We start from the raw sequence: 25,937 nt of genomic DNA on the forward strand, positions 1-25,937 counted from the left end.
AATGGCTCTTAATGGTGGAATTGTTGCTCTCTTTTTCTTTCCTTTTATATTACTGAAAATTGGGATTGCGAGATAGAGAGAGACGTAGAGAGAATTCTCAATTCTTTGCAACAACATCCAATCCAAACAAACAATGTCTTTTGAAAACCCAAATTCGAACTCAAAGGTTCAAAACTTTTTAATGGTTGTCAAATGGTGGAGGGGTTACAGATTTTCGCTGATTTTAAAATAGGAAATTGTGGATGTTTGAAGAGGAAACGTAGGGATTTGAAGATAGAAACTTGGGGGAGTGAGAATATACGATTGAGTAAAATTAAGAGACTAATTAATACCATTAAAATCTTAAAATGGTACATAAATGATAATTAGGTATATAGAAGGTAATTATATTAAAAGTTAAGTATGGGGGTAATATAGTTTATTACATGATATAGGAGAATGTAAAAATTCTTAAAGCAAACGAGGGTAAAAATGTAAGATCATCCTACGCTATTTGTATACTTCACTCCCAAACAGGCTGAAGCCCGTAAAATCTGAAGAGGGCCCAAAACCTGGTCGAGGGATATTACTGTAAATTCAATTCTGAAGAGTTTTCTAGGGTTTGGCATCTCTATAAATTGCCTAATTGCTTTCACTATATTCACTCTTCTGTTGAGCAGGTAAATCGCATCTATGTTAACAAATGCTGCTAATTCCATGGCAGTTCTGTGCTCTCTATCTATAGAAATTACAATTTGTTTTATTATTTGAAATTGTATCTGTTTTTTGCGCCTCCTTCTGATCGAATGATGAACAAGTATTTTTTGTTTGTTTCATCATTTTTAATTAAATTTACAGGAGGCATAGTGATATCGGCGAGATATCGTTTCGGTCGTCATTTATTCAGATTGACGATTCGATTGTTGCTCGTCTACACCCTAACTTTTTCCATTTTTCCTTCCTCGATTTTCAATTTATTTAGCTTTCGTTTTTTTCTTCTCTTTTTTTTGTATTTACTTTTTAGATATATATGGGTACAACAATGACCCAGTAAATTTTTTAGAAATAGATGGGTATGTGAAAAATATTTTAATAGGTGAAGATGAAGTGTTAAACCTGTTTTCTTCACTTTTAACCTATTGGATTAACTATAAATTCGATCCTTGAGGAAATGTCAGACCGATGTACTTTCAAGGTGTAGAATTTAATAAAATGCTTTGGCTATTGTGAAAAACAACCTTAAAAAACGAAAATATCTTTCCCCATTTGCTGCCTAATTAGTTTTGGGTTGTTCTGCGTAAAATAAATATCAATGGATAGTTTAAATATAAATGAAGATAAGGAATCACTAATTTTTTAATGTGTATAGTTCTTTTTTGTGTACAGTTCTTTGTCAAAGTTTGATGTGTAAAGTGGGCAAGTGGGCGTAATAAGTAAACTGTTTTGACGTAGGAAATGTCAAACAATATAAGCCTCAGGTCCATACTCTAGCATTCTGCACACCACAGTACGATCACATATATAAAAAGTGTAGCGTGGCATAAAAGGCAAGTGGAACCAAGATTGGCATTAACAAAATGGCACAATCTAAGCCAAGATAAAAGGCAAGAGGAACCAAGATTGGCACTAAACATACAAATATTTAGTGCACAATCTCTCCAATATTTATCTGAATAGGAATTGATAAAAGTGAATTCATTCTAAATAGGAACTGTCTATGCTCTTCCTCTTATAGAAGACGCAACAAAATAATCCCTCCTTCATTTAGAGGCTTGGTCTTGTGTGACTAATGTTCCACGTTTACAAAATTTGGTATCCCCAACATGTCCATGAAAAATGAATACTACCTCCCCTCCAAAGTTACAACAGTACAATTTTGTTGGTAAAAAGAGGACTAGCTGAGGGTCTATATTGGAAACAACCTTGCTGCTCTGTCGGGGTAGGGATAAAGTCTTTTTTGTTGTTGAAAGCAGACTGCCAAGGCATGGAAATTGAACAGAAAAACCTTCATCCCACAAGAAGATTTTATGTTTTTAGACTTTCCAATGAAGTTTGAAGAAACAATCTTTTTCTCTGAACTGCTGCACTTGAACCATAAACATGATGTTTGCTGCAACTTAAGTACATTAAGTACCGTATAATCAGACACCCTTTGGAGCTACATCCCCATCCCCATCAGTCAAATTGGTTTAAAAGGAGCAACAAAGATCAAAAACAATCTTCATTAATTACCCTAATAAACCGGTCACACACGTACAATGGAGAATTGGTGCAGGGGCATGGTACCTCTATTCCTTCATAAGAAGCTCCTTAGTCGTGCTTTTATCTTTTTATCGTTCTACTTTTACTCATCAAGCAGTAAGAACAAGCACTTGTACGATCCCTTGACTATTTGCTGTTAAAATGGTTGGGCTCTCGCGCTTCCAACAAACAGAACTAATGAAATGTGATCCCATGTCCTCATCTGGATCATTCTGGTCAGAATCAAATTTGTGCGATGCTGCTGGCTTAGAAATCGCCTGTGCACAAAATCCAACATATGATCAAAGGGAATGATAATGAATCTTGTTATTTACTAGAAATAACCCTGTTTTCTACTGTAGTATTAGAAATACCTTGTGATAGACAAACACTTCATTTGTTTCACTGCCACAGGCAATGTATTCACTGTTTACTGCAAGACCCACAAAGTTCTTCTCGTTTGTATGTCCTCTATAATTTCGCAGCTGAAAGGAGAAAAAACATAACAAAGAAATGGCCAAGTCAAAGTTAGATAATTCTGTGGATTTACAAAACAAAATTAATTAAAGTATATGCATGGACCATAAAGCCCTTGTAGAAGTAGCTATTCTTTTTGAAAAAAAAAAACAACTTACTTACACCCAAGCTGCATGCACAGGAAAAAACACCGAAATTTAGCAAAATATGCTCCCTCCCTCCCTCTTCTAATTTTATTTTCAATCCCTGATTGGTGATTGGTTTTCAATTGATTTTTTCTAGTTTGCTTGGTTTTCAGGAATTAATTTTAAAACAGGAATATGTTATTAACATCTCAAGTATTCACATTGAGGAACACATAGTGAAACAAAAGCAACGAATCTGTGTCATAACTTACTGGAATGTTCTCCTTGACATCCCACAAACGCAATGTACCATCCGTTGATGCAGACGCCAGCTCATTGTTGGATAAAAATTTCACATATGAAACAGATTTATGGTGTCCACAGAAAATATGCAGCGGCTGCTTAATATTTCTCAAGTCATAATAATGGATATGATTATCAGCAGAACCCACCTGCAAGAAACAAGATCATGCCTTGGTGTAAAAGTTCAACAATGTACGAGATTTAGCATAATTTGATGCATTGAATCAAGAGGAAGTGTGACTTACAGCTATATGAAAGCTGGATTGAGGATTGTACTTCACAGAGCAAATGTTTGCTTTCATGTCAATGCTAATAACACTTGCCTCCTGCTTCGTGCACCAAACTTTGACCTGTTGAGCAATTAGAGTTAGCTTGCTATGATATTTCACACATTTGAAATCCTTTTAATCATGTTTTTTTTGTTGCAGTTAGTGAGTACATTTTGCTCTCTGTTGTTGAACCATACATGGGGCGTGATTCACATAACATACAGAAGCGGCCTCACACTTACTAGTTCATGCATAACCAGCATATGATTTTGCAAATATATATTTTTAGACTCTGGGACTAATCAGACCAGAAAAGTTAACCATCAATGAGGATTGTTATTATCAACCCAATCTGCAGAACTACCTCTCAAACTTGAAAGTGAATATAGTTGTTATCAATCCAATAGGAGGAACTGAAAGAATCTCTCAAACTTTTATTCCTACATCTGAACCAGAACTTTAGCAAATTCCTAAAATACGAAAAAGAATTCAAAGGAATGAAAAATCGAAAATAAGACGAATTATGGGCCTTGTTGCCTGCTGCATCTCACTCTTCTGATTTGTTGATGGTAAACCCAACTGCATAAGGAGTAATAAAATGATGTTTGTAGCTCAAAAAGGTTTGCATAATTAAGACAACCGTTTGCAAACTAATCTATTAGCAACTTCCAGGAATTTGATATCCATAAAGCTGAATGACATACTCCCCTATCTGCTCTATTTGTCAATTTCGTCAACTGTACGTTCGCTACTGTAGAGAAGACCATGAAAAGCAAAAAGAGAAATGATGAAGTTCTTTTTACCTTGCAATCATCACTGCCAGACACAAGCATAGAAGGATCAGTATGAGAGAAATCAACACTCCATGCTCGTTTTTCATGCTCCTCATACTCCACCACACTCTGAGCAAGAAAATATATAATAATGTTATTAGAGATTTGAAACATGCCCCATGATCAAAGATAAAACTCCTGAAAACAGATACTACCTGGCGACTGCTCACATCCCAAATGGTTACTATGCCTTCATAGTCACTGCTCGCAATGTGGTTCTTTGCGTACTTGTTCCAGCTCAGACAACTAAGTTTGGATCGTGAAGACATTTCAACAACAGGACGTTGTGCATCAGCTGGTTCATTTACCACCTGAAAATGAGAACATATCATATTCGATTTATACATAGTAGAGAAATAGAAGTACAAGAAAATGCTCTTAGAATATTAAGTATTTAAATCATCTCAAACTGTTGAGGTAATTTCAACAGAAAGAGCAGCATCATACGACTTTTATCAGGATGACACTATTCTATTTAAACATCTTACTATTTTTTGAGAAGGTTTATTTAAACATCTCATTAAACCAACGTTTTAATAAAAAAAAACCCAACGTGGGAAAGGGACATGAAGCTGTAATCCAGCTTTACTTGACAGCACTTGAGAATATTCCAACATTGTCGAATAAAACGGGAAAATAATCTACCAAATGTGAAGTAGTAAATCAGCCACAGCAGATTCAAAAAGAAAAACTACCAGCTGGAAATTTCCATTAACAATGGGAGGATTTATTAAGATCACGAAAAGTATACTTACTGATGAAAAGTCAAAGACCTTGATTCTTCTCGACACGCCAGCTGTAGCAAAAAATTCATCATCTCGATCAAATTCAATACTGAAAAATGAGGCAATTGCAGGTGTTAAGAACCCAGAGAGAGAGAGAGAGAGAGAGAGAGAGAGAGAGAGAGAGAGAGAGAGAGAGAGAGAGAGAGAGAGATTGAAGAGATAGTAGAGTCCATTCACTAGTTACCAAAATAAGACCTCCCAGAGGAGAAGATTCAACCTCTTGCTACCGCAGGCATGGGGACTGCTAGGATGAGTCCAGATTAATGAAAAACAGAGTAGAATTACCATTATATTTCTAACAATGATAATGACCTTTCTGACCCATTTTTGGGATCAGGAGTGATCGGATGATGAAAATCTCTCAAACTCCACTAAGTCAATCATATGGTGATATCGCCAAAAGCCAAACAAAGAAAATTCAGCAAGCTGTTAAAACAAAAAAATAACAGAGGAAAGAAGAAATTGCAGTCAAAGAGATTGTAGGAGAAATAAAACACTGAAGAATGTTATTGCTTTCACTGGAACTCTGATTTACAGCAAGATATGCAAAGCATATAAATAAGACTGAACCACTAACGTTCAATTCCTAAAAAGACTCTAACAACTAGCAAGTAATCTTATCCAAATTAACAACTAAGCTGATACTATTCCTATAAAATAGGAACTGAATTATTTGACTCAGTAAACATAAGTAAAACAGTAAATAAAACATGTAAGATGCACTAATTTTTAACACTCTCCCTTAGTGCAAACTTACGATCAATAACTCCAAGAGCAGCTCTAAAATATTCAAACTTAGGCTTTACCAAAGCCTTTGTAAATATATCTGCGACTTGCTCATTTGTAGAAATTCCTTTCAAAACAACTTCTTGATCTAGCACTTTTTCTCGAATGTAGTGATGACGAACCTCAATATGCTTCGTCCGACCATGGAAAATGGGATTCGACGCAAGCTTGATAGCACTTTCATTATCACATCTAAGTTGAACAGCATAATCAACTTTGTGCAACATCTCTCCTATTAATCTTTTCAACCACATACATTCTTGCGCAGCCATAGTTGCTGCGACATACTCAGCTTCGGTGCTAGATAATGCCACCACTGATTGCTTTTTACTGCACCAAGATACCATGGCTGACCCGGTGCTGAAACAATATCCCGAAGTTGAATGTCTATCATTCACATCTCCAGCCCAGTCCGCGTCGGTAAAGCCACTTAATACGAATTCTTCATGTCTTCTATACATCAGACCATGGTCAAGTGAGCCCTTCACATAACGAAGAATTCTTTTTGCTGCATCTAGGTGTGAACTTCTTGGACATTGCATGAACTGAGATACAATTCCAACAGAATAAGCAATCTCAGGTCTTGTGATAGTTAAATAAATTAAACTACCAACAAGCTGCTGAAAACTTTTAGCATCTTTTAACAGTGTTCCTTCATCTTTCATCAATTTGAGATGTGGCTCCATTGGAGTAGCTTTCTCTTTCGACTCCCCCATGCCAAAACGCTGCAGCAACTTTCTTGCATATGCCTTTTGAGAAACAAAATATCCTTGATCTGTTTTTTCAATTTCAAGACCAAGAAAACAGCTAACTTCTCCCAAATTCTTCATCTCAAATCGAACAGAGAGTTCACTTTTCAACTTAGAAATCTCAGCTTCATTATTTCCAGTAACGATCATGTCATCCACATATGATAAGACCATCAAGTGCATATTTGATTCTATTTTAATAAATAAACTAGAATCTGCATCAGAAACTTTAAAGCCACAGAAGATAAAGTATTGAGCAACTTTACCATACCAAGCACGTGGTGCTTGTTTAAGACCATACAATGCCTTCTTTAACCGGCAAACATGATGAGGATATTGCGTAGAGACATAACCTTTAGGCTGTTCCATAAAAACATCACGATCCAATTCTCCGTAAAAAAAACGTTCTTTACATCAAGTTGCCACAACTTCCAATTCTTAGATGCTGCAACAGAGAAAATGGTTCTTATTGTTACCATTTTTGCAACTGGGCTGAAAGTCTCCTCATAATCTAGTCCATAACTTTGAGAAAAACCACGTGCAACAAGCCGAGCTTTGTACTTATCAACGACCCCATCTGAGTTTTTCTTCAATCGGTAAACCCATTTGCAAGTGATCAGCTCGCAATTCTCTGGCTTCGTCACCAACTCCCATGTCTGGTTTTTGTTCAAAGCATCAATTTCTTCTTGCATAGCTGCTTCCCACTTTGGATGACCTTTGGCTTCTTCAAAGCTTGCTGGTTCTTCATCCAATCCTCCTATAAAAAAGCATGAAGTAATTGAGCAGTTATTCAGTTGTACCTCATAGTATTTCAGGTAACTTGGCTGTTGTTTCTCCCTTGTTGATCTCCTAGGAGTTTGCTGTTCACCACCATCTGAAATTGAGGTATTTGAAGTTGAGATTTCATCATTGTTCGAAGCCTGCGGGTTACCCTCTGGAATCACCTGCAAATGTTCTTGATCACCATCAAGAATGGTTTCTTGATTGCTTGTTTTCTCGGCAGAATAGTATGATGATACTTCATCAAACACAACATCTCTGGAAGTGACAAACCTTTTTGTTCGAGGATCCATACACCTCCATCCTTTTCTATATGAATCATAGCCAACAAAGACACACCTTTTTGCTTTCGGGTCAAGTTTAGTTCGGTTAGATTTGTTGCGGAAGCCAAATGTATATAGTGTGAATAAGTCACAACTACTATACCAAAAATTATGACAGCCACCAAATAATAAATAAGACAATAAAACAACAATAAAGGAAACACCAGAATTTACGAGGTTCGGCTAATTTTGCCACTCCTCGGACACAACCAATATTTTATTCCACTCCAAAATACAAGTGAAATAATACTAAAGAGAGAAGATACAAATGCCTTAAACAGATGAGAAGGCAAATGAGAGGTGTGTTTCAATCCTAAACATTAGGCCTTCTTTTATAGGGGAAAAATCCCCCCAAACTTAACTCCCAACCAATGTGGGACTTTGGCATTTTGCCAAACTTCAACAAATCTCCACCTTGGCAAAATTCCACATTTTCAATTCTCTCTCAATAACAAATTTTGGTTGTGTCTTCATCTTCAATCTTCAGTGTTCAACAATGTTGATCAAATCCAAACAATGTTGAAACTTGATCGCAGTCACCACCTTAGTTAGCATATCAGCAGGATTCTCCGTAGTATGAATTTTCTTCACTGTGACTCCTCCTTCTTCTATGATTTCTCGTACGAAATGATACCGAACATCAATATGCTTCGTCCTTGCATGATAAACTTGGTTCTTCGCTAATTGAATAACACTTTGACTATCACAAAAAATTGTGATACCTTTTTGTTCAACACCAAGCTCCTTTAGCAATCCTTGAAGCCAAATTGCCTCATTCACAGCCTCTGTAATAGTCATGTACTCTAACTCTGTTGTAGACAAAGCAGCTGTTGACTGCAAAGTAGACTTCCAACTAACTGGTGCTTTTGCAAAAGTAAACACATAACCAGTAGTTGATCTTCGTTTGTCCAGATCACCCGCAAAATCTGAGTCACAATATCCAACTACAGACTGATTGTATTCCTGCTCAAAAACTAACCCGACATCTACAGTATTATGAATATACCGTAGAATCCACTTCACAGCTTGCCAATGCTCCTTCCCTGGATTGTGCATATATCTGCTAATAATTCCAACAGCTTGTGAAATGTCAGGCCTTGTGCAAACCATTGCATACATCAAGCTACCAACAGCATTTGCGTATGGTACCTTTGACATATACTCTCGTTCAGCTTCATCCATTGGCGACATAATAGTACTTAGCTTAAAATGGGAAGCAAGTGGAGTACTAACTGGCTTAGTCTTGTCATCTATGCCAAAACGTTGAAGTACTCTCTTCAAATATTCCTTTTGAGATAAACAGAGTTTCTTTGAACGTCTATCTCTAATTATCTCCATGCCAAGAATTTTCTTTGCCTCGCCAAGATCCTTCATCTCAAACTCCTTCTTCAGTTGAATCTTCAACTTATCAATTTCTTCCGAATTCTTGGAAGCTATCAACATATCATCAACATATAGAAGAAGATATATAAAGGAACCATCTTTAAGCCTGCGCAAATACACACAATGATCGTATTTGCTTCTCTTGTACCCTTGCTGCAACATAAACTTGTCAAATCGTTTGTACCATTGTCTAGAAGATTGTTTCAAACCGTACAACGATTTTTCAAGTTTGCACACCATATTTTCTTTTCCAGCAACTTTGAATCCTTCTGGCTGAGTCATGTAGATTTCCTCCTCCAAGTTTCCATGTAAAAACGCAGTTTTTACATCCATCTGAACTAGTTCCAAATCCAATTGTGCTACCAAAGCCAACATAATTCTAATGGAGGAATGTTTTACAACCGGAGAAAACACTTCATTATAATCAATTCCCTCCTTTTGAGCATATCCTTTGGCCACCAATCTTGCTTTGTAGCGAACATCTACTTGGTTAGGAAATCCTTCCTTCTTTGCAAATACCCATTTGCACCCAATTGCTTGCTTTCCCTTCGGGAGATTGGCCAATCTCCATGTATGATTCTGATGAAGGGACTGTATTTCATCATTCATGGCAATCCTCCACTTATCTTCTTCTGAACTTTGGACAACATCTTTATAAGTAGTAGGAACATCATCAGCTACAATTGAGGTTGCACAAGCAACCGTCTCTATGAGACGAACGGGTTTCGTTATTGTTCTTTTTGGCCTGCTGGTTGCTATTGATTCAAGTTGTTGTTGAGGTTCCTGAGTTGGAATCTCCTCTACTGGCTCTCCTTCCAGAGGGTAATCTTCATTTGTTTCCTCCTCTGCTTCTTGTGTAGGAAAAATAAATTTTCCCTCAAACTCCACCTGCTTAGAAGCACCTTTATTTTTTGTTTGGTGTCTTCTGTTACCTTATTTACCATAGCAGATTCATCAAAGGTAACATCTCTGCTGAATATTACTTTCTTTGTCATAGGACACCATAAGCGATATCCTTTGACTCCAGAAGTAATTCCCATAAAAATAGCCTTCTTTGCCCTTGGATCCAATTTTGACTCCGTCACATGATAATATGCAGTTGAGCCAAACACGTGCAAAGAGTTATAATCTACAGCAGGTTTTCCGTAGCATTTTTCAAATAGTGTCTTGCCATCAATAGCAGCAGATGGTAGACGATTAATGAGGTGGCATGCATATGTAATTGCCTCAGCCCAAAATTCTTTGCCCAAGCCAGCATTGGACAACATACACCGTACCTTCTCCAGCAAAGTCCGGTTCATACGTTCTGCCACTCCATTCTGTTGTGGTGTATGTCTAACAGTGAAGTGTCGGACGATGCCATCATTTTCACAGACCTTATTGAAATGATCATTTTTGTATTCACCTCCATTGTCTGTGCGAATACACTTGATCCTCCTGCCTGTCTGATTCTCCACCATCGTCTTCCATTTGAGAAAAATTCCCAACACTTCATCTTTGCTCTTCATTGTATACACCCATACTCTTCGGGAAAAATCATCAACAAAGGTTACAAAATAGTGCTTCTCACCCAACGAAGGTGTTTTGGAAGGACCCCAAACATCAGAGTGTACATAATCCAAAATGCCTTTAGTATTATGAATCGCTGTACCAAATTTAACCCTTGTCTGTTTCCCTTTAACACAATGCTCACAAAACTCCAAGTTGCAAGCCTTTACTCCTTTTAACAATCCTTGATCTGATAGAGTTTTCAAGGATTTTCCTCCAGCATGTCCCAAGCGCATGTGCCATAGCTTGGTTGCTTCTGCCTCTTTGTCGTCACTGGATGTCACTGTCGCTGTCCCAATAACTGTACTGCCACGATAGCGGTACATATTATTATTCTTCCGATTAGCCTTCATTACCACTAGTGCACCGGAGCATACTCTCATCACTCCATTTTCTGCAATGATTTTGAACCCTTTTGATTCAAGGGCTCCCACAGAGATGAGATTCTTCTTCAAATCTGGTACATATCGAACATCTGTTAATGTTCTGATCATTCCATCGTGGTTCCTTAATCGTATTGAACCAATCCCATATGAGGTAAGAGGGCTGTTATCCGCTGTGTGAATAATTCCATATTCTCCTTCTTGAAAATCCACGAACCAGTCCCTGTTGGGACACATATGATAGCTACAAGCCGAGTCCATCAACCATATGTCTGATGATGTTGATGACTCTGTTGTAACTAATGAGAAGTCTGAATCATCACAATCAGCTACATTTGAATCCATAATGGCCTTTCCATTATTATATTTGGCCTTATTCTTCAACTTCGGACAGTCTTTCTTCCAGTGCCCTTTTTCTCGACAAAAGGCGCATTCATCTTTGCTGGGTCTGGATCTTGACTTGGATCTTCCCTTCTTTGTCCTCGTTTGATTTTGAGGACGACCCCTCACAAATAGTGCTTCTCCTTCTCCGCCCTTCTGTTTTTCTCGCTTTCTTTGTTCATAGCTGTACAAAGCCGAACAAACTTCTCTGAGAGAAACTTCGTCATTTCCATGGAGTAGAGTAGTTTCAAGGTGCTCGTACTCATCAGGAAGTGACGCCAACAACATTAAGGCCAAGTCACCATCATCATAAGTTGTATCCATATTTTGCAAATCTGTGACCAACTTATTGAAACTGGTGATATGTTCATTCATCGTGGTACCAGGAACATAGGTGAAGTGAAACAGTCTCTTCTTCATGTACAATTTATTTTGACTGTTTTTCTTCAAAAATTTATCCTCCAGTGCTTTCCATAATTTACTTGCAGAAGTTTCCTTTGTGTATGGATATTTCTGCTCTCTAGCAAGGTAGGATCGAATGGTACCGCAAGCAACACGGTTGAGAATCTTCCAATCTTCTTCTCCAATAACATCTAGTTTATTTTCTTCAATGGCCAGATCTAGCCCTTGTTGAAAAAGGACATCTAGAACCTCGCCTTGCCACATCCCAAAATGTCCGGACCCGTCAAATATTTCGACCGCAAATTTCGCATTTGACACAATTCTTGTCATAAGCGAAGATGCCAATGATGACGTATTGTTGACACTTGATGTAGATTCTTCTTGTTTATTGTCTCCCATCTTTGACACAAATACTATTTAATAGCTGACGACACAAATCAAGATTATTTCCTTTCTGGTGTGGAAGATCAGACTAAGCTGCAACCACAGAGCATACTCAGACAGAACCTTGACTCAGTTACCAAGATAAATCTTTTCTGATGTGGAAGATCAGACTATGCTGCAACCACAGAGCATACTTAGACAGTACCTTGGCTCTGATACCAATTGTTGCAGAAGCCAAATGTATATAGTGTGAATGAGTCACAACTACTATACCAAAAATTATGACAGCCACGAAATAATAAATAAGACAATAAAGCAACAATAAAGGGAACACCAGAATTTACGAGGTTCGGCTAATTTTGCCTACTCCTCGGACACAACCAATATTTTATTCCACTCCAAAATACAAGTGAAATAATACTAAAGAGAGAAGATACAAATGCCTTAAACAGATGAGAAGGCAAATGAGAGGTGTGTTTCAATCCTAAACATTAGGCCTTCTTTTATAGGGGAAAAATCCCCCCAAACTTAACTCCCAACCAATGTGGGACTTTGGCATTTTGCCAAACTTCAACAAATCTCCACCTTGGCAAAATTCCACATTTTCAATTCTCTCATTTGGCTTTTCATCATATAGAGTCTCAAAAGGAGATTTTTCTTTACCTGGCCATGGAGGCAAACGATTTATTACATGGCATGCACATTGAATTGCTTCAGCCCAAAGCTCTCAAGGGAGATTCTTATCGTGCAGCCAGGAAAGGCTCATGGAAACAAGATGAGCTAATTTCCTTTCCGAGACACCGTTCTGTTGAGGGGTACTTGGACATGTCATTTGTCTTGAAATACCGTTGTCATCACAGTACTTGAAGAAATCATTTGACATATACTCGCCTCCGTTGTCACTTCGTAAACACTTAATCTTCACCCCAAATTCCTTTTCCACAGCAATTTTAAACTCAGTAAATTTTGACAAAGCTTCGCTCTTCTCTTTCAAGAACTTCACCCATGTATATCTTGAAAAATCATCTACGAACACCATGGCGTAGCGAAAACTGCTATAACTTGATGTTTTTGTTGGTCCCATCAAGTCGGTATGAACCAGCTCAAATATAGAGGATCTCCGATTCAACGATCTCTGAAATGGAAGGTGATGTGATTTGCCATATTGACAGCCTTGGCAAACTACATCTTCATGAATATTCTGTAGAGCTGGTATGCCATCCACCAATTTCTTCGAAGAAATTTGCTGCAACAATTGGTAGCCTAAGCGTCCCAGTCGAGCATGCCAAATTGCTGGACTATCTGTTTGACTTGTCTTCTTCACATAGGCTTCCCCTACAGTCATGACAAATAAAGAACCTTTCTTTTCACCAGCAAGAATAACATCAGCAGCTATATTCTTTACGTTATCAAGAACATTTACATCACTTGGACCGAACAAAACATATTTTCCTGAATTGGTAATTTGGGAGACTGAAACTAAATTTCTCTTCAAACCTGGAACATGAAAGATGTCGTTCAACTTGATAGCCCGTGTATCTCCAACGTCAATCTTCAAAACTCCTTCTTTAGCTACTGGATATACCGAGTTATCAGCTGTAACAATAACTCGTTCTCCGTTATGTTGACGTAGCTCTGAAAGTAGTGAATCATTGCCGGTTACATGATGAGAGCAACCAGAATCAATGATCCACTCTTGTCTGCAGCTATCGTGGTTGTAAAGAACTTGAGCTGGTACGGCACCATCGTTCCTCCCTTCAACTACTTCAACGGTGAAGCATTGCTCCCATTTGAGTTGCTCGTTTCCTTCATTTTCAGTGGTAACATTTGCCTTTGAGATCTTCACTCTACAGTTTTTCTTGATGTGCCCGATTTTACCACATCTATGGCACCTTCTATTTTCAAAGTTGCCATCAGTAGCTTTTCCGCTGTTTGAGCCTTTCTCATTGTTCTTGTTTCCTGCTGATGTGCTTTCTTTTTATTCTTGTCCTTTGAGAAGAGAACGGCATCAGATTCAAAACTTTTTGCCATTTGCTTTGCTAAAGCCTCTTGGTTGGAAAGCAAATTTTCTAATTCTTCAACTGAAGGTTGCTTTGACCAACCTTGAATGGAGGTGATGAAAGGATTCCTTCAATCCTCGAATAAGAAATCGTCGCATTCTTGCTTCGCCGATCTTCTCATCGGGATCTAATTCTGAAATTTCAGCACAAATGCTTTTAACTCGTAGGAAATATTCAGAAATAGACATACCTCCCTGTGTTAGCATTGCCAATTCATTTTCCAACAGCTGTAACCTAGCTGTATTCTTTTGAGAAAACAATCTCTCAAGTATCTCTCAGACTTCTTTTGGTGAACTAACATCACGTACATGATCGATGAATTCTTTTCCAATTGAAGTTCTTAAGCAAAGAGAGCTTTACCACATTTGATCTTCCATTTCCTTCGTGGTTCCGCATTTTCCGGAGTATTTGCTGGAATGTCTGCTTCAGCACCAACAATAAGATCCCACAAGTCTTGACCTAGAAGGTAAGCCTCCATACACATTCTCCAGTACTTGTAGTTTGTCCCTACAAGCTTTTCAGCACCAAACTGTGCATTCGAACTACTTCCCCCATTTGCCAATTCCATACTGCACAAAGAGCTTCTCCTCTACAACTTTCGATCTCCTCCAACAAGACAAAGCGAACTTAATAGGCAAGAAGAAAGAAAGAACAACCAGAGTTCAACAACCTGGCTCTGGTACCATAAAACAAAAAAATAACAGAGGAAAGAAGAAATTACAGTCAAAGAGATTGTAGGAGAAATAAAACACTGAAGAATGTTATTGCTTTCACCGTAACTCTGATTTACAGCACGATATGCAAAGCATATAAATAAGACTGAACCACTAACGTTCAACTCCTAAAAAGACTCTAACAACTAGCAAGGAATTGTTGAAGTTGTCAAACTCCCACATCGGTTGGGGAGAAAAATTGTTGGGATTTTTCCCTTATAAAAGGAGGCCTAATGTTTAGGATTTAAACACACCTCTCATTTGCCTTCTTATCTTCTTAAGGCATTTGTATCTTCTCTCTTTAGTATTATTTCACTAGTATTTTTGGAGTGTAATAAAATATTGGTTGTGTCCGAGGAAGTAGGCAAAATTGGCCGAACCTCATAAATTCTGGTGTTCCTTTTATTGTTGCTTTATTGTCTTATTTATTATTTGGTGGCTGTCATAATTTTTGGTATAGTAGTTGTGACTTATTCACACTATATACATTTGGCTTCCGCAACAATTGGTATCAGAGCCAAGGTACTGTCTAAGTATGCTCTGTGGTTGCAGCATAGTATGATCTTCCACATCAGAAAAGATTTATCTTGGTAACTGAGTCAAGGTTCTGTCTGAGTATGCTCTGTAGTTGCAGCTTAGTCTGATCTTCTACATCAGAAAGGAAATAATCTTGATTTTTGTCGCCAGCTATTAAATAATATTTGTGTCAAAGATGGGAGACAATAAACAAGAAGAATCTACATCAAGTGCCAACAATACGTCATCATTGGCATCTTCGCTTATGACAAGAATTGTGTCAAATGCGAAATTTGCGGTAGAAATTTTTGACGGATCAGGACATTTTGGGATGTGGCAAAGCGAGGTTCTAGATATCCTTTTTCAACAAGGGCTAGATCTTGCCATTGAAGAAAAAAGACCAGAAAGCCCTTGCGGTACCATTCGATCCTACCTTGCTAGAGAGCAGAAATATCCATACACAAAGGAAACTTCTGCAAGTAAATTATGGAAAACACTGGAGTATAAATTTTTGAAGAAAAACAGTCAAAATAAATTGTATATGAAGAAGAGACTGTTTCGCTTCACCTATGTTCCTGGTACCACAATGAACGAACATATCACCAGTTTCAATAAGTTGGTCACAGATTTGCAAAATATGGATGCAACTTTTGATGATGGTGACTTGGCCTTGATGTTATTGGGGTCACTTCCTGATGAGTACGAGCACCTTGAAACTACTCTACTCCATGGGAATGACGAAATTTCTCTCAGAGAAGTTTGTTCGGCTTTGTACAGCTATGAACAAAGAAAGGGAGAAAAACAAAAGGGCGGAGAAGGAGAAGCACTGGTTGTGAGGGGTCGTCCTCAAAATCAAATGAGGACAAAGAAGGGAATATTCAAGTCAAGATCTAAACCCAGCAAAGATGAATGTATCTTTTGTCGAGAAAAGGGGCACTGGAAGAAAGACTGTCCGAAGTTGAAGAATAAGGCCAAACATAACAATGGAAAGGCCATTATGGATTCAAATGTAGCTGATTCTGATGATTCAGACTTCTCATTAGTTACAACAGAGTCATCAACATCATCAGACATATGGTTGATGGACTCGGCTTGTAGCTATCACATGTGTCCCAACAGGGACTGGTTTGTGGAATTTCAAGAAGGAGAATATGGAGTCATCCACACAGCGGATAACAACCCTCTTACCTCATATGGCATTGGTTCAATACGGTTAAGGAACCATGATGGAATGATCAGAACATTAACAGATGTTCGATATGTAGCGGATTTGAAGAAGAATCTTATCTCTGTGGGAGCCCTAGAATCAAAAGGGTTCAAAATCATTGCAGAAAATGGAGTGATGAGAGTATGCTCTGGTGCACTAGTAGTGGTAATGAAGGCTAATCGGAAGAACAATAACATGTACCGCTATTGTGGTAGTACAGTTATTGGGACAGCGACAGTGACGTCCAGTGACGACAAAGAGGCAGAAGCAACCAGGCTATGACACATGCGCTTGGGACATGCTGGAGGAAAATCCTTGAAAACTCTATCAGATCAAGGATTGTTAAAAGGGGTAAAGACTTGCAACTTGGAGTTTTGCGAGCATTGTGTCAAAGGGAAACAGACAAGGGTTAAATTTGGTACAACAATCCATAATACTAAAGGCATTTTGGATTATGTCACTCTGATGTTTGGGGTCCTTCCAAAACACCTTCATTGGGTGGGAAGAACTATTTTGTAACCTTTGTTGATGATTTTTTCCGAAGAGTGTGGGTGTATACAATGAAAAGCAAAGATTAAGTGCTGGGAATTTTTCTCAAATGGAAGACGATGGTGGAGAATCAAACAGGCAGGAGGATCAAGTGTATTCGCACAGACAATGGAGGTGAATACAAAAATGATCATTTCAATAAGGTCTGTGAAAATGATGGCATCGTCCGACACTTCACTGTTAGACATACACCACAACAGAATGGAGTGGCAGAATGTATGAACCGGACCTTGCTGGAGAAGGTACGGTGTATGTTGTCCAATGCTTGTTTGGGCAAAGAATTTTGGGCTGAGGCAATTACATATGCATGTCACCTCATTAATCGTCTACCATGTGCTGCTATTGATGGCAAGACACCATTTGAAAAATGGTATGGAAAGCCTGCTGTAGATTATGACTCTTTGCACGTGTTTGACTCAACTACATATTATCATGTGATAGAGTCAATATTGGATCCAAGGGCAAATAAGGCTATTTTTATGGAAATTACTTCTGGAGTCAAAGGATATCGCTTATGGTGTCCTATGACAAAGAAAGTAATATTCAGCAGGGATGTTACCTTTGATGAATCTGCTATGGTAAATAAGGTAACAGAAGATACCAAACAAAATGAAGATGCTTCTAAGCAGGTGGAGTTTGAGGGAAAATTTATTTTTCCTACACAAGAAGCAGAGGAGGAAACAAATGAAGATTATCCTCTGGAAGGAGAGCCAGTAGAGGAGATTCCAACTCAGGAACCTCAACAACAACTTGAATCAATAGCAACCAGCAGGCCAAAAAGGACAATAACGAAACCTGTTCGTCTCATAGAGACGGTTGCTTGTGCAACCTCAATTGTAGCTGATGATGTTCCTACCACTTATAAAGACACAGTCCAAAGTTCAGAAGAAGATAAGTGGATGATTGCCATGAATGATGAAATACAGTCCCTTCATCAGAATCATACATGGAGATTGGCCAATCTCCCGAAGAGAAAGAAAGCAATTGGGTGCAAATGGGTATTTGCAAAGAATGAAGGATTTCCTAACCAAGTAGATGTTCGCTACAAAGAAAGATTGGTGGCCAAAGGATATGCTCAAAAGGAGGGAATTGATTACAACGAAGTGTTTTCTCCAGTCGTAAAACATTCCTCCATTAGAATTATGTTGGCTTTGGTAGCACAGTTGGATTTGGAACTAGTTCAGATGGATGTAAAAACTGCGTTTTTACATGGAAACTTGGAGAGGGAGATCTACATGACTCAGCCAGAAGGATTCAAAGTTGCTGGAAAAGAAAATATAGTGTGCAAACTTGAAAAATCGTTGTACGGATTGAAACAATCTTCTAGACAATGGTACAAGTGATTTGACAAGTTTATGTTGCAGCAAGGGTACAAGAGAAGCAAATACAATCATTGTGTGTATTTGCGCAAACTTAAAGATGGTTCCTTTATATATCTTCTCCTATATGTTGATGATATGTTGATAGCTTCCAAGAATTCGGAAGAAATTGATAAGTTGAAGATTCAACTGAAGGAGTTCGAGATGAAGGATCTGGGTGAGGCAAAGAAAATTCTTGGCATGGAGATAATAAGAGATAGACGTTCAAAGAAACTCTGTTTATCTCAGAAAGAATATTTGAAAAGAGTACTACAACGTTTTGGCATAGATGAGAAGACTAAGCCAGTTAGTACTCCACTTGCTCCCCATTTTAAGCTAAGTACTACTATGTCGCCAAAGGATGAAGCTGAACGAGAGTATATGTCAAAGGTACCATACACAAATGCTGTTGGTAGCTTGACGTATGCAATGGTCTGTACGAGACCTGACATTTCACAAGCTGTTGGAGTTATTAGCCGATATATGCATAATCCCGGAAAGGAGCAATGGCAAGATGTGAAGTGGATTCTACGGTATATTCATAATACTGTAGATGTTGGGTTAGTTTTTAAGCAGGAAGACAATCAGTCTGTAGTTGGATATTGTGACTCAGATTTTGCGGGTGATCTGGGCAAACGAAGATCAACTACTGGTTATGTGTTTACTTTTGCAAAGGCACCAGTTAGTTGGAAGTCTACTTTGCAGTCAACAGTTGCTTTGGCTATTACAGAGGCTGTGAAGGAAGCAATTTGGCTTCAAGGATTGCTAAAGTAGCTTGGTGTTGAACAAAAAGGTATCACAATTTTTTGTTATAGTCAAAGTGTTATTCAATTAGCGAAGAACCAAGTTTATCATGCAAGGACGAAGCACATTGATGTTCGGTATCATTTCGTACGAGAAATCATAGAAGAAGTTGGAGTCACGGTGAAGAAAATTCATACTGCAGAGAATCCTGCTGATATGCTGACAAAAGTGGTGACTGCGGTCAAGTTTCAACATTGTTTGGATTTGATCAACAATGTTGAACACTGAAAATTAAAGATGAAGACACAACCAAAATTTGTTATTAAGAGAAAATTGAAGATGTGGAATTTTGCCAAGGTGGAGATTTGTTGAAGTTGTCAAACTCCCACATCGGTTGGGGAGAAAAATTGTTGGGATTTTTCCCTTATAAAAGGAGGCCTAATATTTAGGATTTAAACACACCTCTCATTTGTCTTCTTATCTTCTTAAGATATTTGTATCTTCTCTCTTTAGTATTATTTCACTTGTATTTTTGGAGTGGAATAAAATATTGGTTGTATCCGAGGAAGTAGGCAAAATTGGTCGAACCTCGTAAATTCTGGTGTTCATTTTATTGTTGCTTTATTATCTTATTTATTATTTGGTGGCCGTCATAATTTTTGGTATAGTAGTTGTGACTCATTCACACTATATACATTTGGCTTCCGCAACAGGAATCTTATCCAAATGAACAACTAAGCTGATACTATTCCTATAAAATAGGAACTGAATTATTTGACTCAACGGTAAATAAAACATGTAAGATGCACTAATTTTTAACAGCTGTAGACTAGTGGTAACACATCAACAGACTGGCATCATCATCTATGTTGCGTGAACTCTACAAAATGTAGCGCATCCGTGTCGGATCCTTCAAAAATGCACTACTTTTGGAGGATCTGACACGTATCCGGCCATATTTTCGGAGAGTCCGAGCAACATAGATCATCATTTAAATTTTATAACTTTAAAAATTGGCCTCTTGGAGGGAGCTACATTCTTGCCTTCAGTACTTATTAGAACTCCTCTAGCTCATGGAATCTTTCTACATGCAATAAGCTCTTTACCTTGAGACAACATTAGCTGAGTGGAAAAGATCGACAGGCCTAAGTTCAGCAACAACCCGCAACCGACTGTTTGAACAAAAAAAACATAGACAAAAACTTTAAGCTCAAATATATAGGAGGCTTTGCAGTCAATGCAAAATGTATTGACCGAAGAACACGGACCTGTATTGCGTAAAGGTAGATAGAACAGATTGAAAATCCTCAAGTTCTGCACAATAACCTTCTCTGTTTATGACGTTTGCTACCCTTTCTTCCTGTCTATGTGACTGTTTTGTGCAGTGTCGCCGCTTTTGCAAATAATAACCTTGTATATCATCGAGCTGTTGCAATATGTGTATTAAAGAGGGGATATAAACAACGAAATATTCTTCCAGCATAGGCCAACCCCAAAATTTACAACAACCTCCAATAAGCTAATTTACAAAATACTGACCTGTGCATAGATATGTCTCTTTCTTGCTGTCGCAAGTCCAGATTGATCAGAATTCTGCGAGTCGGAATCTGTCCTGTGAACATTCTCTGGAGCTCTTGCATCTGCTTTCCTGTTCTGTGAAGTGTCTGAAGCAGCATATCCTTGTTGCTGTGAAATTGAGGAACCAGAAACAATGCCACTACCTTGCTTATCTATCAATGAAGGCGGAACTGTCACCGCAGAAGAATAATTTACTAGCATTCTCATCTTTGCTGCATATCTATGCCTTGCCCTATACAATTCCACTCTATGTTTCTCCACAGTACTTATATCTTCTTTAATGAACTGGAGATCATTTTCAACCTATGAAATATGCAGGAAATAGTAAATAATCTGCTTGCACCCTAATAAGCAGGAGAAAGATGAAATCAAGCCTGTGGGAACCGAGAAAACATACAGCTAAAACTATAAGTATTCTTCCTTGGTTCCAAATTGATTGCTTTACCCTCTATTTTGAGTTGTCTCAAAGTTCTTCCACTTTCCTGAAAGAGAGGCTTTTCCATTACTTTCGAGACTTTTCCATTGTTTTTTTTCCAGAAAATATTGTGGGATCTCTATCTCGGACCATTCAAATTAATTAAAACAAAATTCAAGTCCAGCCTGGATAACTGTGCCCAAAATTCCAAGAAATAGGAACACTTCAATTGAGATATAGGAGCATTGCCCAAACTTCTTGAAGTAATTCACAATTCATGTCGCATTAAATTTTCATGTCACATCTAAGGGAAAAAGCAGGTCTGAATATGCCTTTCTCCATTTAGTCTACAAAGCAAAATAAACCCATGTCCTAACCGCATGAAGCATCTAAAATTAATAGAAGAAAGAACCAAATTGTCCACGACAGAATAAATAATTACAAAACTAAAAACCACTCTACAAGTTAATAGATATAAGTTCAAGACAAACCTCATTAAGCTCTTCAACCTTTCGCTTCCTCAAAAACTGGAGAAACTCAAGCATAATCCGGAGACTTGATTCAGCTTCTTCTTGCTCCATTTTCCTTTTCTTGTCCATAAGAAGTGATAAGAGGCTTTCAAGCTCTTTAACAGACACCTCGCTTCCCTGTTAAGAATCAGAATGAGAAGTCTCCAAGAGATAAATGGCTCACCCAGGCAAGATAAATGCTAGATAAAGACTCTCAAAAGAAACTATCAACACAAAATAACTAAGTACCCACATGTTATGGATGTGAGCATGTCCAAGTAACTATATCCTGTCAGATGACTTTTCCTCTTGCAAATAGACAGGATGTAGCTGAAACATATTCTACCCTTTTTTTGAGAAAGAGATATATTTTACCCTCCCTACCCTTTTCTTACAAATTCCACTAACATCAGGAACTGCAATTCATCATCATCACAACAAATAATCTGCTAAGCCGTTCACTTTACTATAAGAAACAAGAAAGCTCGTCTAACGCAGAACATAATATCTGACCTGCTGTATTGCTTGAGAAAGTTGTTCCAAAGGCGTGGCCCTTCTGGCTATTTGGAGAGCAGAGGTCTTCATCAATAACTGCACAATAAAGCACATAAACACAACTTCGATCGACAGATAGATAACCTTTGAGCGATGTAATTAATCATCAATAAATCAGTAAGCAGTGAAGTGTTGAGCACGAAACGGAGAAAGAACAAAAAAAGAAGGAACGAGCGTGAGAAGAAAAAAGAAACAATGGAACTGAAATACAATAAAGGAGAATCAATGAAGTTCTCTATCATCTCAAACATTGATCTATTCAGAGTTTTGAGAGAAAGCATTTAACGGGAAAGAAACTTACATCTTTCGAGAGTTTATATGAAAGACTTCCATAAACTATTCACCAATTCAAGTGAATCTCAATGTAAATTCTGAAAACAAATTTCTCCATAAATGCTTGCTTAAGATCCATATAGAGCATTTGCTCACAAGATAGGAAACAGTTACCTCTATTCCCAGCTTTGAAGTGCAGTGATCAATTCCTGCACTACTTGTTCATAGAAGTCTTACCTTCGGAAGCCAGCATAGCAGCTCCTTATGGATTTCTTCATAGCGACAAACTAATATTTGTTTTATATCATTCTATCAATCACTTATAATAGGTTTTCAAATATTGGATTGAACTCGTAAAGTATGACAGATCCCAAAAACCAAATAAAGGAAGAGTTCTGCAGTAAATTGATGGCTACCGTAAAGATAATTAAATTAGGAGTAACGAATCCAATGAATAAAGAGAAATTGAGAGAAATGAATTCAGAGAACTCAAAAAAACCTGCCCAACTAGTTTAGAATTGAGACAGCTGAGCTGAGACTTTAACTTAAATAGACTTCAAGTATTACCAATGTTTGTGTAAGTGAAAATCATAAAAAACTTTATGCAAATCTAGGATCAAATCACAATTACTAAAAGGAAACAACTCACACAAAAAAAAAATGAAAAGAATGGGCAAGGCCCCAAGAAGTTCTTCCAAGTACCAACTAATGTAGAACCGGAAGTAAGAATTTGATCATTGTCAACTGAATGAATAAACCTCTTCCACAACATATTTCCTGTCTTCCCTCCTATATTTCAAACAAATGCAACAATTTAACAATATAAAAAAAATGATTGAAGTTATATACACGGATAACGGACACATTTTTGTACAATGGATTTTAACCAATAATAGCATATTAGCTACCATTATTACCAAATTACCAATTAATATTTGTCAAGTTTATTTGTAAATACCTGATTATGTGAATTGTCAGTTATATAAACTGAAAATGCAACCTCCAAGAGGGGTTGCTCTGATGGTAAGCAACCTCCACTTCCAACCAAGAGGTTGTGAGTTCGAGTCTCCCCAAGACCAAGGTGGGAAGTTCTTGGAGGGAAGGATGCCGGGGATCTATTTGGAAACAGCCTCTCTACCCCAGGGTAGAGGTAAGGTCTGCGTACACACTACCCTCCCCAGACCCCACTAAGTGGGATTATACTGGGTTGTTGGGATTATACTGGGTTGTTGTTGTTGTATAAACTGAAAATGCACACATTTTTTCACATTGAATTTTAACTTATAATAGCAGATTAGCTACCATTTTTTATCAAATTAACGATTAATATTTGTCAAGAGATTTACCTGTAATTACCTAATGAGTGACTTGATTATATAACTAGTATTTACACAGTCAGTTTATGGAACTTAAAATTAAAAAAATAACTTAAAACAAGCACGAATATAAATAGGGGAATTAAAGATGAAAAATTACCTTATTGAGGAGGAAATTAGGATAAAGCTGCTTAACAGTTAAGCAAACAGAACAACAGGGACAAGCTCTTTTGTTCTGTAAATGAGTGACAATGCACATGTAGCAGAAGCTATGTCCACACGCCGTGAGGAACACGTCATTCATAATTTGCATGCAAATTGGACACATCATCTCTTTGTCCTCTTCCTTCTCCACCGTCGCCGGCAATGGAGGTGGCAAAGCTAACAATTGCTCCGATTTCACCGCCGCCGCCCCTGGCGCTAATTCGCCGGAACTTAAATTCTCCGATTTCATCGCAGACACGAAATCTCCCACCGAACTCTCACCTTCTTCCATCACTACAAACTCTCTCTCTCTCTCTCTCAGTCGAATGAAATTTTTGAAACGAGTGCAGAATCGAATGAAATTTTTGCTATACAGAGCAGATTAAGAATTTGAAACTAATGAATGCTAAAGCGAAATGCAACTTTTACACATAAAACGGATTCAAAATTTAGAATCAGAGTGCACAATACTAATATAGTTATGAACTGAGTGCATGTAATATGTAGCAGAGATTAGTTTTTTAACATATTCAGAATTTAAAATTAGTTGGATGCAACTTATTATTTTATTATGTTTCTTACAGATTAAGAAATAGGAAAAGTAGAGATGGTTAGCGTTTTATTGTAAGGGTAGTAACGAAGGGGACACCAATCTAAGATTTAAATTTTATGGTTCAATTTTTAAGTTTTTTTCTTCATTATATTTTTAACTTTATGAGTTCATATATATTATTTTTATAATCTAATAAATTTTTATTTTACACCGAAAGTTATGAATTCAATTGATCCCGGCCGTAAAATACTACATCCGACCCTTATACTACTACCTTCTAGAAAGCCTGACTCGGCTCCTGAAAGAGCCGTATTCTAAATGGTATGATATAGATAATGTACTCTAATACAAAGATTAATAATTATTATAGTAATTCATAGATTGTGAGACAACTTTACCGTTATATCAGCTACCCTTTTATGTAATTAAATATTATGAAACTACTATTATTCTTTTCCATTTTTCTTTGAATAACGCGTTTTAACTCTTGAACCTTAGTTCCGAAGGCTTTTGCTTTTGGATTTATTGGTGCGTTTTTGTTTCAATCGTCATGTATGAGATAATCATAACGGATCTATCCAATGGAAGTCAAGTTGTTGATATTTATTTCTTTTTTAACTAAAATTTATAGTCTTTACATATATTATGAGATTTAGGATAATAAAAAAAAAATCGTTCGGTCTACTAAGCTTTCGTTATGTGCGGGGTCCGAAAAAGGGCAGGGCTTCAAAGGTCTATAGTACACAACCTTACCCTACTTTTCAGCAAAAAATTGTTAAGGCTGTGTACTATAGACCTTATGGTCCGGCCATCCAACAAGTAATAAGATTATAATATAAAAAGATGTCATCAAATATATAAAATCTAAAATTAGATTATTTTTAAATATAATAAGATGTTATCCTGTTAGAAACTGAAAAATAAGAAAATAATATTCACATGGAACGAAAACAATGCTTATTCCGTAAAACAAATCCAATAATGTGTTAGTTTACAGCTTGTTTGGATGGTAGTTACTTGTTGTATTGTATCGTATTGTGACTTTAAATACAATATTTATTTTGATAATTACTTAAATTTTATTGTATCGTATCGTTAAATCCGTCGTGTAGAAAAATGTCACTTTATGGAACGATCGATTTGGCGTGGTCGCATCATTTCTTTATTTTTTTAATTTACTCTCATCTTGTCCTTTCTTATTATTAAATAATTATATTTTATCTTGTACCCTGCCTTTTTATATAAAATTTTACCTT

General features: G+C 37.3%; 1 protein-coding gene and 1 non-coding gene across 3 annotated transcripts; one reads left to right on the plus strand and one right to left on the minus strand.

Moving 5' to 3' along the window:
- Positions 1–781: 781 nt before the first annotated feature.
- LOC142170859 (small nucleolar RNA snoR111) lies at positions 782–916 on the plus strand. The gene has a single exon (XR_012700471.1). It is a non-coding gene; the product is annotated as a small nucleolar RNA snoR111 (small nucleolar RNA).
- A 583-nt stretch (positions 917–1,499) lies between these two features.
- LOC107811264 (E3 ubiquitin-protein ligase COP1) lies at positions 1,500–24,649 on the minus strand. Of its 2 annotated transcripts, XM_075233571.1 has the most exons (14): positions 24,085–24,224; positions 23,311–23,397; positions 22,294–22,371; positions 21,763–21,918; positions 20,818–21,159; positions 20,547–20,704; positions 20,385–20,450; positions 4,983–5,061; positions 4,383–4,538; positions 4,198–4,296; positions 3,371–3,475; positions 3,095–3,274; positions 2,595–2,705; positions 1,500–2,498 (listed from the first exon to the last, which is right to left on the minus strand). In XM_075233571.1, the coding sequence occupies exons 3-14, from the start codon at positions 22,363–22,365 to the stop codon at positions 2,331–2,333; spliced, it is 1,692 nt and encodes a 563-aa protein (XP_075089672.1). In that variant the 5' UTR covers positions 22,366–22,371; positions 23,311–23,397; positions 24,085–24,224; the 3' UTR covers positions 1,500–2,330. The 2 variants fall into 2 exon arrangements, with proteins under 2 accessions (XP_075089672.1, XP_075089671.1); XM_075233570.1 differs by lacking the exon at positions 23,311–23,397 and having other exon boundaries at positions 24,085–24,649.
- Positions 24,650–25,937: the final 1,288 nt, after the last annotated feature.

The sequence above is a fragment of the Nicotiana tabacum genome, chromosome 16 (genome assembly GCF_000715075.1).
Source record: "Nicotiana tabacum cultivar K326 chromosome 16, ASM71507v2, whole genome shotgun sequence".
Lineage (NCBI taxonomy): Eukaryota > Viridiplantae > Streptophyta > Magnoliopsida > Solanales > Solanaceae > Nicotiana > Nicotiana tabacum.

Coding starts and splice junctions, on each gene's coding strand:
- LOC107811264 (XM_075233570.1), bottom strand. CDS start 24,420: ATGGAAGAAGGTGAGAGTTCGGTGGGAGATTTCGTGTCTGCGATGAAA. Junction 4,539..4,982: donor AGGTCTTTGACTTTTCATCA/GTAAGTATACTT, acceptor TCTCATTTTCAG/GTGGTAAATGAACCAGCTGA. Junction 3,476..4,197: donor CTGGCAGTGATGATTGCAAG/GTAAAAAGAACT, acceptor ATTGCTCAACAG/GTCAAAGTTTGGTGCACGAA.